The 12,441-nt window shown below is 41.9% G+C and overlaps 1 protein-coding gene across 4 annotated transcripts in view; it reads right to left on the reverse strand.

The window, feature by feature from the left end:
• Positions 1-12,441, reverse strand: part of pank4 (pantothenate kinase 4 (inactive)) — a 67,415-nt gene that overhangs the window by 37,347 nt on the left and 17,627 nt on the right. For all 4 annotated transcript variants that reach the window (XR_013500533.1, XM_078238792.1, XM_078238790.1 and 1 more), the window contains 6 exons: positions 9,541-9,724; positions 8,304-8,396; positions 6,595-6,748; positions 2,940-3,121; positions 2,667-2,748; positions 1,805-1,905 (listed from right to left, as the gene is read on the reverse strand). Coding sequence is in view for 3 of the 4 variants with exons in the window: in XM_078238792.1 (XP_078094918.1) it covers positions 1,805-1,905; positions 2,667-2,748; positions 2,940-3,121; positions 6,595-6,748; positions 8,304-8,396; positions 9,541-9,724 (796 nt within the window). In the remaining variant the exon portion in view is untranslated. The remainder of the gene's footprint in view (positions 1-1,804; positions 1,906-2,666; positions 2,749-2,939; positions 3,122-6,594; positions 6,749-8,303; positions 8,397-9,540; positions 9,725-12,441) is intronic.

Here is a 12,441-nt window from a genome sequence, read left to right on the forward strand (position 1 = left end):
AACTTGCTACTTTAACTGAACATTGTACTCGGGTGTGGGTAGCGACAACCTAACAAAACTTAAACCTGGACAATATACAGCCAGGGGGATAAAATTAACCTCATGTCTATGGTATATGACTTGATGTCACATCCTGATATGTAGACATGATCTTGTAACATGATTTGAGACAAAAGTACCACTGTTTCACACAAGATGTGCCTGAAGTGGCAAGAACGCCTGTATCTGGGCATATCTCAGCGACCTAAATTACTCATATTATTTCAGAGATACCAGAAAGACACTGGAAACAGCCTCTGTACAGATTAATGTTCAAGTCTCAAATGTTCTGTACATGTTTATATTGAAGCAAGAATTAACATCCAATTTCAAAAACCATTATAAACAAGGGTAGATGGTGGTGTAGTGGTAATGTCACTGGACTAGTAAACCAGAGAACCAGGCTAATGCTCTGGGGACATGGTTTCAAATCCCAATACAGCAGCTGCGAGAATTTCAATTAATAAAATCTGGAATTGACAGCTATGCCGGAAATTTACCGCCTTGCCCGCCCGAGGTTCGTAAGACCCCGCCCAAGGCTAACAGAGAATTCCGTTCTGCGAGCCTCAGAATTGGGGCGGGCGAGGCAGTAAAATTCTGGCCCTAATCTCAGTAATGGCAACCACAACCATGGTAACATAGGGGCGGCACAGTGGTTAGCACTGCTGTCTCACAGCTCCAGGGACCCGGGTTCGATTCCCGGCTTAGGTCACTGTCTGTGTGGTGTTTGCACTTTCTCTGTGTGGGTCTCCTCCGGGTGCTCCGGTTTCCTCCCACAGTCCAAAAATGTGCAGGTTAGGTGAATTGGCCATACTAAATTCTCCCTCAGTGTGCCCGACGGGCACTGGAGTGTGGCGACTGGGTGATCCTCACAGTAATTTCATTACGGTGTGAATGTAAGCCTACTTGTGACTAATAAATTTTAAAAATTAATAAAATAAAACTAACATCGATTATCATAAAAACCCATCTGACTCATTAATGCCCTTCAAGGATAGTTAGGGATGGACAACAATGCTGGCCTTGCACACGATGCCCACATCTCATGAAAAAAAACAGCACGCTTCTGGAATAAACAATTAAATGCGCAAAACAGTCTCTGGGGGTGGACTAAAGAGGCATCTGCTGATTTCAGGAAAAGGGTTTTTTTTTCTCTTCATGATGGGGTTAAAAAAAGGTTTGCTTCAGAATAAACCAAAGTGCTGTTAATAGCCTGCATATGAATGAATTCACATTTGGGTCAAAATTGTGAGGTGCATTTACACTGCAAGGTGAGGTGCAAGATGCATTTACACTGCAAATGCAGTCCCTATTTCTGTGGTGTAGAAGTAGCCAGAATGGATTCACAGCCCGGTGCAATACCAACCAGAGGTATGTGGAATGAACGTGGAGAAAGGAGCCTCCTACATCTCTCCAGTGTCAGGGTGAGCCTCCGCACTGCATTTAAACTACACCAGCATTGAAATTATATGCACAAGATGCTCAGCGCGTTAATCTACTTCTCGAGAAAGCATTATAAACAAGGCCTTTCTGCAACTCATTTGAAACAAATTCCACAAATTTTGAAACAGCATGGATTTGTTTTGTTCCGTCGTGCTGGACGGGAAGGTTAAAATGTCACCTTAACTCCCTGCTTCCACGACAACTGCTCTCTACTTAAAGAATCCGGTGAATGCCCGCTCCATAGGCTAGTCTTTTGAAGGTACCAGGTTTTATATAACTCATGTGGTTCACGAAATACATGATTCTCATTACAGATGCATACCGTTCCACTTCGCGTTCGCTGCAGCGGATGCACATCAGGAGAACTGTTCATTAAACCTGAACTGCCAGCATAGTTCTCTCCCCAGCTGTACTGATTAGGATCTGAAAAATCAAACATGAGAGGGTAGGCAGTGGGTAACTTAGCAGCTGGAAGTGTGTATTTCTGGGAACAAAGAAAAGTTTGGAGAAACTGCACTGAATTGATTTTCCACAACTAGCACACGCTCCTAGAATCCCTCATAGCGCTGCCTTGGAGTATCAAACCCGATTTCATATTCAAGGTCCCACTGGCTGGCTTGAATCATTGAACTTCTGACAGGGGAAGCAAGAATGCTAGCCAAGCCAACCAATGTAATTTGGTGTTTGATCAATTTTGAAGACAGGTTGTAAAGACTAGGCTTGTATTCCCCCTGACCATGGAAGCACAAAGAGTGATGTAAATGAGGTGTTGATGATGAACAAAGGATTTGAGAGGGCAGACAAGAGAGAAACTACCTCCTCTGGTGGGAGGTGTCTAGAACAAGGTGACTTCGCCTTAAACTTAGAGCTAGGCGGTTCAGGTTTGATGCCACATGGCACTTCTTCACAGAAGAAGTTGCACCTTTCTTCCCCCAAAGATTTGTTGAGATTGGGATGAATTGAAAGTTTCATAACTGAAATTGATAATGTTTTTGTTGGTTACAGAACCAAGGTGGCTAAACAGTGCTAAAATACAGATCAGCCATGATCTAACTGACAGAACAGGCCCAAGTGACTGATGGTCTAGTGCTAATACTATGGCCTAAGCACAATGCAGGGATGAGAACAAGGTGCCAGATTTTTACCACAACTGAAAAAGTGATACACTGAAAACAAGTACTTACTGTCCTCTTCTGCTCCCTTTAGAAAAGCCCCAATGGCACCCAGGTATCCTTCATGTCTCAGAAACAACGCCTGAACTTCACCCTAACAACCAGGCGCAATAAAACCAATGATAAACCAGTCAGTGACAAATTTGTTTTTACACAGTAACTTCATTGTAAAGAGGTTAGAGCAGCTGGATTCATGGCCAGAGTTAATGTTAAAACAGTTTAGGTACTTTCAAAGACCCCACTAAAATAAGTGCCGCACCACCGCATCCACCCTGTGATTATTACCTTTGTGAAGTAGTTAATACTGTAAGTAATAGTGTGCATGGTAACAGGATGGCCTCGGATAAAGAAACCACCAAAATAGACTCTGCTGAGGTTGTGAAGCTTGGCATACAGGCAGGCCAGCTGGCCAATGTCATTGCTGATCATATGGAGTAAACTCTTTGCCATGTCCTCTTTGGTGAACTCTAAACACACAAAAAAAAGTCATTTAATGATCTGTAACATTGGGCGGAAGGGAGAAAAACAGAGGGGGAAAGAATGCGGTTCATATTAACAGTTATTACTAACCTCTTGCAAGATTCCTGAATTTCTATCAATGTCTAACTTAACAGCCACTATAAAACAAAGGATTCCCACATGGAGAGCTACTAATTTCAGTCATATCGCTATCGCTATCCTCAATTCCACATCAAATTAGTGATTTGACTGAGAGCTGTCACGGTGAATGGTAATGGGGAATGGTACACTGGTTTAGAAACGCACACATATTAGCTTGGTCCTTAAACATTGGTTGGTGAAAGGGTACAGAAGCTTTACTCTGCATGAAATCATGGTTCCCCTAGACATAGAAGGCAACAAGGATTCTGTATATGTAAAGCATGAATTATTCCACTCTCAGCATCAACATCTCCCACCTTCATAAGCTTAAATCTTAAAAGTAAAGGCAACAGGTCAAGTAAGAGCTTTGGCTCTGGATTCTACCATTATCACTTACTTATCATCAGTCATGTTTTATGCAAGATTCAGTTTGATGTACAATTTTGTATTCTAATGGTAGTTCTATTGGGCAAGATCACAGAACAGCAATAACTTCTAACATCGTTACTCAGCTAAATGGATTTCTCACACTGAGTACATCTATAAAAATATAAGAAACAGGAGCAGTAGAGCCTGTTCTCGTATTCAATATCATGGTTAAATTACTACTTCAACATCACTTTCCTGCCTGCTCCCTATATCTCCTAATTCCCCAAGAGACCTAAAATCTGTCTATCCCTGCCTCAATGATGGAATAACCACAACTCTCTGGAGTAGACAATTCCAAAGATTCACAACCCTTTGAGTGGAGAAATTTCTCATCTCAATTCTAAATGACTGACCTCTTGTTCGGAGACTTCCCCTGTATTCTAGATCCCCCAGGCAGAGGAAACAACCTCTGTGTCCATCCTGTCAAGCCCCTTCCTTTCAGAATCTTGTATGTTTCAATGAGATTACATTTCATTCTTCTAAACTCCAGATTATAGGCCCGGTTTACTCATCCTCTCATTATAGGACAACCCTCACATTGTAGGAACCAATCTATGAACCTAACTGTGCACAATGCTCCAAGTGGTCTCACTAAAGTTCTATACAACTTCAGCAAGAATTCTTTATTCTTGCATGCCAATCCCCTTATAGGCCAACATGCTATGCCTTCTTGATTGCCTGCTGTTGCTGCATGCTAACTTTGTGTTCCTTATACAAGCATTGTACATCCAAGTCTCTCCAAACATCAACATTTAGAACACCATACCCGTTCAAAAAATGTAAAATTGGTACTTTTATAACAGCGTTCTAAAGCAACCTACGCAAATCGTCCTGGTCTTATAATGCCATTTTATTTCCCCCATTACCATTGGAAAAAAGTACTTTAATCTCATTTAACAGACTTGGTTTTAAGTCCCCTCTTAAGGTTTCTCTTTATTACTATATAAAATGTTGGACAGGCATTATACTCTTGTCCTATCTCAAGCCAGCCGATGGTATGTATGCAAAGCAGTAACACTTTGTACAACTGGATTCAGTGCATTGTGAGGCTCCCATTTTCCAACGTGTAAGGAAAATTCCTGTCTTCCCTAATTTAAAGTTCACACTCCTCTAACTCCAATTTTCACTTTGCCCAGCCAAGATGGATCCATCAGTCACCAGGTCACTGGCCTCTGAGTAGATCAATTTGTACACTAGTTATCTCACTATCTTGAAAAAAGACTCCCAAAGATCCCTCTCTTCCTTCCCAATTTTCCCCTATTTTAGCTGTTCAAGGTCCACTGGCATAACTTGGAACTTGGAGAGAATTATGGTTATGTGTTGTGCTTTATAACAAAGTGAATGTTCACAGGTTTTGAAACAGAAACAGCAACAGACTGCAGGCATTGAAGATGCATATTGAAACCAAATGACTTCCTATACTTCAACCAAGACAATGAGAGACAACTGACTCATACTAGACTCAAGTCACTGTTGTTTTTATTCATTTTGAGAATAGCGGGAAATATCTTTCAAAGTCACAACACAAAAAGGAGCAGGACAGCTATCAGTTTTAGTTTTATTCACATGGCGTATTGGCAAAACACTGAATAAATCAGAGGGACCGATTTTCCACTGATTGGGATCTCAGAAGAAAGGGCAAAGAGTTGTAGACTGACTCTACAAGTCAATCTACAAGTTCACTCAACTTCCAGGTCAGTCAGAATCAGAAGGATAAATTATGCAAGGCAGCCGAGACAGAGAGAGAGAGCACGGCATGATCTTCATTGTTCATATTCTCAATTGGGGTTTAGCAATTAGTTGAATCATGTTCAGATTCGATTATGTCTTGCTGTTTGGAAATCTAAACAGTTTTACAATCGTATCACTAAAGTGTTTCAGTCTGCCTTAGGAAAGACTGGAGAATTGCATGAGGGCATGTGTGCAAGACCTGATATCCACTTCAGTTACATGGAATCCTACTGTTGCACTCCCAGGGTTAGACTATTGTATAATTAGATTTTATGCAGTACAGTAAATAATCTGATCACAAATCACTCCAAATGCTTACGGAAGTGGCACTCACTGTCGTTCCTGAAAAAATATCTAAAGCAGATCTGAAAGTTCTGACATCTACCCTTTCCTTGAGCATCCAGGGTGTTGCTTTTAGACAAAGTGTTATGTAAATACACGTATGTATGCAATTGGTGAGATACTGCTTTTTATTTATATTACCATTTTGTTAAAATCAGCAAGGGTAAGATTTTCAGTTAGGTATTTTATGTACTGTAACTTCATAGGATCCCTACAATGCAGAAGGAGGCCATTCAGCCCATCAATTCTACACCAACAACAATCCCACCCAGGCCCCATCTCTGTAACCCCACCTATTTACCCTGCTAATCCCCCACACTAAAGGGCAATTTAGCCAATCAACCTAACCCACACATCTTTGGACTGTGGGAGGAAACCGGAGCACCCGGAGGAAAACCACGCGGACACAGGGAGAACGTGCAAACTCCACACAGTGGCCCGAAGCCAGAATTGAACCCGGGTCCCTGGCACTGTGAGGCAGCAGTGCAAACCACTGTGCCACTGTGGTGCAGAAGACCACCCTACACAACTCTTTCCATTTCCCACTTCAGCTATCTTTGTCCATGAGTGAGAGGAATATATCAATATCAATTTAGCATTAGTTCTGGGTTGTGAAATTATGCTTACTGGGAACTCGATCAAATCTACTTCACATGGGAATCTTACAGACAGGAAGAGACTTTCATCCCATAAATTTGGGTTTGATTCAAAACCAAAGATGAAAAGTAAAAAACAAATTCAACTGCTGAGTACCTCTCCCTAAAGGTTCTCTCAAGAAATTGCCTCCAGCTGAAGAGGATGTAAATCAAGACATAACTATTAACCAAGATGCACTTACCTTTATCAGTAGTGGCAGATTTTCCAAAGCTGCTGGCAATAAGATCCCCAGTCAGCCCAAAGGATTCGTACGCCCCTCCATAAATATCACGAACTAACATGTCCACGTTCGTGTGCTGTCCTTTTGATGCAAGCTGCAATAATTCATCAAATCTCTGCAGAATGAAAATAAAAAGTTAAATGTAAGCCATCATCAAATCAAGTCAGCCTTTGAGGCATAAGAGTTGAGACAGGAAGAATAAAGGAAACAGCTTTCATAAAACTTAAAATGCCATGAGTCTTAAATAATGTGAATTTTACAGCCCTTTGTGTGGGTTAAGAACACCCAAAATCAAAGAAAACCCTGAACTTAAAATTGCAAATCATGTTAATTAAGTGTCCCGTTTGCATACCGTCCTCCTTCATTGATTCCTTGATGAAATATAGGTCCATAAGTGCTAGCTGCCCTACAATATCTATCAAGTCATCAGTCTTTGCCTACATAGCAGTGTCATCGCCCTTAGCCTATCCTCATTACAGATCCAACCCAGTACAGGCAATGACCACGAGCAGGCACAATGAGCAATTCTGCTCTCATTCACCCAGTAAACAGGGGCAAATTCTCACACCCCGTACTCCACCCCACAGCAAAGATCAACTAGCTCAGGAGAGGCTGGGGATTAAACCTCATCGTCTGGGTCTTCATCTAAATTTATCTGGGTCAAATTATTTCCTCCCGCAATATTATATGGCAATCCTTCCACTGAGTGACCAGCAAAGGAACCAACAATCTCACTACCAATCTCCTCCATTAACGCCCAACAATTATGTACAAGGAGCTATAAAATAATAATTTTGGCTGAACTGTGCTCAGCTTAACCATCATTATGAAAGGGATGCTTGCATCACTGCTTCAACATTACCCACTGATGGCACAGGAATGATCAGGACCACCACCCCCCCCCCCCCTCACAAAAAAGGGCTTGGTTCAATCTTGGTCATCCTTGGGGTTGCAACAATACTCTAAACAACTTGAAAGAAGCAACAAAAGAAATAGCAGAAAGCAGCATTGGAGCAAAATGGGAAATTTGCTGAATAACAGGCAAAGTAATTAATGGAAACCAACAGCATTTTAACTGGTAACAGAAAAGAGAATAGCTATCATCATTACCGGTGTTATGACAGCTAGCACTCTCTTGCCCCCAAGTCAGAAGGACTTGGATTCAACTCTCATTCCAAAGACGTGAGCACAAATGTTAGCAGTGCAACAGTGAGGGACTCCTGCACTGGCGGAGGTGCCATTTTTTAGATGAGGCATTAAACCTTTGCCTAATCTGCTCCATCAGGTGCATGTAAAGGATCCCATGGCTATCCTAAAACCCCACTGAACTTCAAAGAAAAGCAGCCTTGTTATTCTGAATTTACTAATCAATGTGCATCCTTCAGTACTGTGTACAAATTGGCTGCCACGTTACATCAGAAGCCATTATATTTCAAGAATACATGGGAGTCATAGGATCATGAAAGGTGCTCTGTAAAATGCAGCATTTTCCCCTTTTTACTGCATATGGGGAAGAGGCAACCATCTTAAACTTCTGGATACTTGACTCGAGGGCAGAACCCGCTGATGCCTGAAGACAGTTTCAAGCCCATATTCCTGACCTCAGCCAGGAATGTGAGGAGGAGAGAATCTATAAAGGACAAAAAGGAGGGGTAGGGGGGAATGACCACCTTTGTTTTTGTCAGCAAGGCTCCGAGTCCCCAGAACGTACCACCGCCTATCGAGCTTCCTCCAATCCGCTCAAATTGGTCTTCTGACTCCACCTGTATGGATGAGAGGAATTAAAATAAACACAGGTTGTTGTTCAGTTTGCTATTTCTAACCCACTTTGAGACATCACAAGGCAATGTAAGCTGGGTTTTTTTAAAGTATTACTGAACCAGGTAGGACCTGTTCTTTTTAAAAAAGGTTTAAAATTTAATTACACATTTCTTCCTTCATTGTTTCCACCACAGAAGCATAAAGTAAAGTGAAAGTAAAGTTTATTTATTAGTCACAAGTAAGGCTTACATTAACACTGCAATGAAGTTACTGTGAAAATTCCTCAGTCGCCACACTCCGCCGTCTGTTCGGGTCATTGCATCTAACCAGCACGTCTTTAAGACTGTGGGAGGAAACTGGAGCACTCGGAGGAAACCCACACAGACACGGGGAAAATGTGCAGACTCCACACAGACAGTGACCCAAGCCGGGAATCGAACCTGGGTCCCTGGCGCTGTGAAGCAGCAGTGCTAACCACTGTGCCACCCTATGCATGATCTGCATCCATGCAGATCTGAATCTTCATTTGAGAAATCATCGATCTGTTTAGGATTTATATGTTGAAAAAACAAATTAGTTGATCTCAGACAGCACATCAGTTTGATGTCACAATCAGCTTATGTGTCTCCAGAATGGGGGAAGGGATGAAATTCAAGGTTCCAAGTATTTGCAGCCCTTTCTGGAAGCTGCACATGCATCGGATGAAGGGCAGGATTGGGTTCAGCTGTGATGTTCTCTTCAATCAAGTAGCTGGCTGACCCTCATTACAAGCTTACAAAATGTCAACCTTGGCGAAATACTGGAAGGCTGCCAGCTCCTATTGGCTCCATTTCCAAATAACAGTCAGTACCTTGACCAGTCCAGGGCAGAAAATTAGGAGAAAGGTGAATATCAGCTTTAAAAGATCACAGCCACGATTCTACATCAATTACCTGAGCCAGCTCTGTTTTGAAAGCTAATGGAGAAAAGATAGCAATTAAGAGAAAAGAGGCAAAGTACACAGCCGTATCCCTTTATAATATTGAAGTATGATAATTTAGTGGAATGCACCTTTTCAATCCTTTAAAGAGGCAAGGCCAGGAGTAGACGTGTGGCACTTTGCCAGTCACTGTGAGCGCCCAGCTATTCTATACAGATCCTACTCACCCGGACTATAGATACTCCCGACCCAATGTTCACCAGTAGATAGGGGAAGATATCTGGGTGCGTCGTCTGAAAGCGGAATTCAGGGTCGGCATGCTTCACATACACAAAGGCCTCATGTGGGATATTTCGCAGCACAAAGTTGCAACCTTTGATTAAGCAAGTCATTTCATCTTCCTTATCCACTCTGCAAAGAATTTGAAAGGAAAATCTGTCTCACTCATTTAGAAAGCCAAAGTGTCACATCCATTGGGAATGGATTATACATACAAGACTCAGCATTAAACACAAGCTACGGGAAAGCTACCATGTAATCTGTCCCAACACAAAGGGAGCCAACTTAAAAAGAACCCGGAGGCTGAAATAGTGCACTGTCCCAAGTGTGTGAAGAGCATTGCACTAGCAAAACCAAAGAAACGATGTATTCTCCTCCAAAGTACAAACCATACAACCTGACAAAATATATGCAACTCTCCACCCCACTGTGCAACCTCCCATCACATCCCACTGAATGCAACTCCCTCCCTGCCTTTAAAACCCTCATCAAAGCCTATCCTTTGTCCATTCCTTCCACCACTTCTCTGAAGCATTCCATCAGTGCTCACCATCCTTTGGCCCTGAGAAGCTCCTGTGTTCTTGTAAAAAGATTTTGTAAATAATATAAAATCAAATTTATTTTTTTAAAAAACTAAAATGAAACGTGTGCTACTGGAATAGGATGCTTATATTTTCAGAATAAAGAATAATTGCTGGGCAGAAATGTGTACTAAGATCATTAACTCATTTAAAGGACAGAGTCTTAAATATACACAATTTCCTTTTCCCCAAAACACAGCAGTTTACAAATTGAAAGCCTTTCTTTATTTCCACTTCCGATCAATGACCATTCCTTGCGTTAACTGACAGGGAAAGGGAACTTATATGATTATAATTGATGAAGATTTTGACTGAGATACAGGGCATGGTTTGGGGATACTGGATTAATGGCATAGTGGGTACTGCAGACAGGAGCATAAAATTACACAAGAGACATTGATAGATTGAGTGGGTAAAACGTAAGTAGATGAATTTCAACACCATGAAGTATGAAAAGTTAAAAAAAAGTTTGTTTATTAGTACAAGTAAGGCTTACGTTAAGGTTAGATGATAAAGAGCAAGAGGTTTTGCTACAAAAAGCACTGGCTGGACCACATCTGGAGTACTGTGATCAGTTCTGGTCACTACATCAGAGAAAGTATATACTGATGTTGGAAACAGTTACAGCACAGATTCGCCAGGTTATCAAGGCTCAAAGGGTAAATGAATGAGGAGAGATAACATAAACTAAGTTTGTGTCCCCTGGTATATAGACAGTTAAGGGGTTTTAGTTGAGTTTCTTTTTAGGATTTTGAACAGATTTGAGAGATAGAGAAAACTTTATCTGCCACTAGGGTACTCTACGGACGTAATCAACATTCAAGTAAGGTGAGTAGAACTGTGGAACTCTCCCACAAAAAGTTGCAGATGCAAACCCAATTAAAATTTGAAAGGGATTTTTGCTAGCCAAGGGCAGGCGATGGTGGTAATAAGGCTGAGCATAGCTGCCTTCCAAGCCGTTGACCCGGGTTTGATTCCCGGCCATCGCATTGATGATTTATTTTCAATGTTTCTATAAAGGATATGGGGGAAAGGAGGGATCAGGCTATCGAGTTGGATGATCAGCAATGTTTATAATGAATGGCACAGCAGGCTCGAAGGGCTGAATAGCCTCCTCCTGCTCCCATTTTATATGTTTCTATGAATTATGGAGTTGGAAACGATCAGTCATGCTCTCACTAAATAAATGCCAGAACAGGATCAAAGGGGCTGAATGGCTTGTTTGTGTTCCTGTTATACTTTGATATAAGTTGTGAGCGTATCTTCAAACCCATACTGGTTGTTTTTTTACCCTTTTGACGAATAGCAGGGGAAGTGGTGGAAGGATTTCCAAGCAGATCATCAGTCCGTTGAACCACACTGAACACTCTTTCCATGGCCAACAAGTCCTGGCGTTGGACTCAAACCCGGAGCTTCTGGTCCACTGGTAGGGACACTGTGCCACAAGGCCTCCTATGATATCCAGTAATGCTGTTTCCGTCAGACACACACCTTTTCCAGAAACATAATACCAACTACTATGGTTATAGAAAGGTCACAGAAACACAGGAAGAGCAGCAGACATTTTGGTTCCTCAATCGTGTTTTGTCATTCAGTAAGGCTAATCCGTGACCTAAACTCCATATGACTGCCTTTGTCCCATATCCCTTAACACACTTGGTTAACAAAAATTTGCACATCAGTAAGATTATGATAGATCATCGTATCTGAAAGGAGGCACTTGGGGAGATGGCATCTTAGGGTAATGTTACTGGACTACTAAGTCCAGAGTCCCAGGCGAACACTCTGGGGACATGGGTTCAAATCCCAATGCATTGAGTCATAGAGCTTTACAACACAAAGAGGCCTTTGCCACATCGTGTCTGTGCTGGCCATCAAGCACTTATCTATTCTAATCCCTATTTCCAGCACTTGGTTTATAGCCTTGCATGCTATAACTTTTCAAGTGCTCATCTAAGTGCTTCTTAGATGTTGTGAGGACTCCCGCCTCTACCACCCTTTCAGGCAGTGAGTTCCAGATTCCCACCACTCTGGGTGAAAAAGATTTTCCTCAAATTGCCTCAACATCTCCTGTCCCTTACCTTTAATTTATCACCCCCCCCAACATCTATCCTATCAATGTCCCTCTCCGCTCCAAGGAAAAACCTCAGCCTAACAAGTCTAACGGCAGCTGATAGAATTTCAATTCAATTAATAAAAATCAGGAAGGGAAAGCTCGTCTCAGTAATTGCTGTAAAAACCCATCCGATTTACCGATTCCCTCTAGGG

This window comes from Mustelus asterias, chromosome 22 (assembly GCF_964213995.1).
Source record: "Mustelus asterias chromosome 22, sMusAst1.hap1.1, whole genome shotgun sequence".
Taxonomy (NCBI): domain Eukaryota; kingdom Metazoa; phylum Chordata; class Chondrichthyes; order Carcharhiniformes; family Triakidae; genus Mustelus; species Mustelus asterias.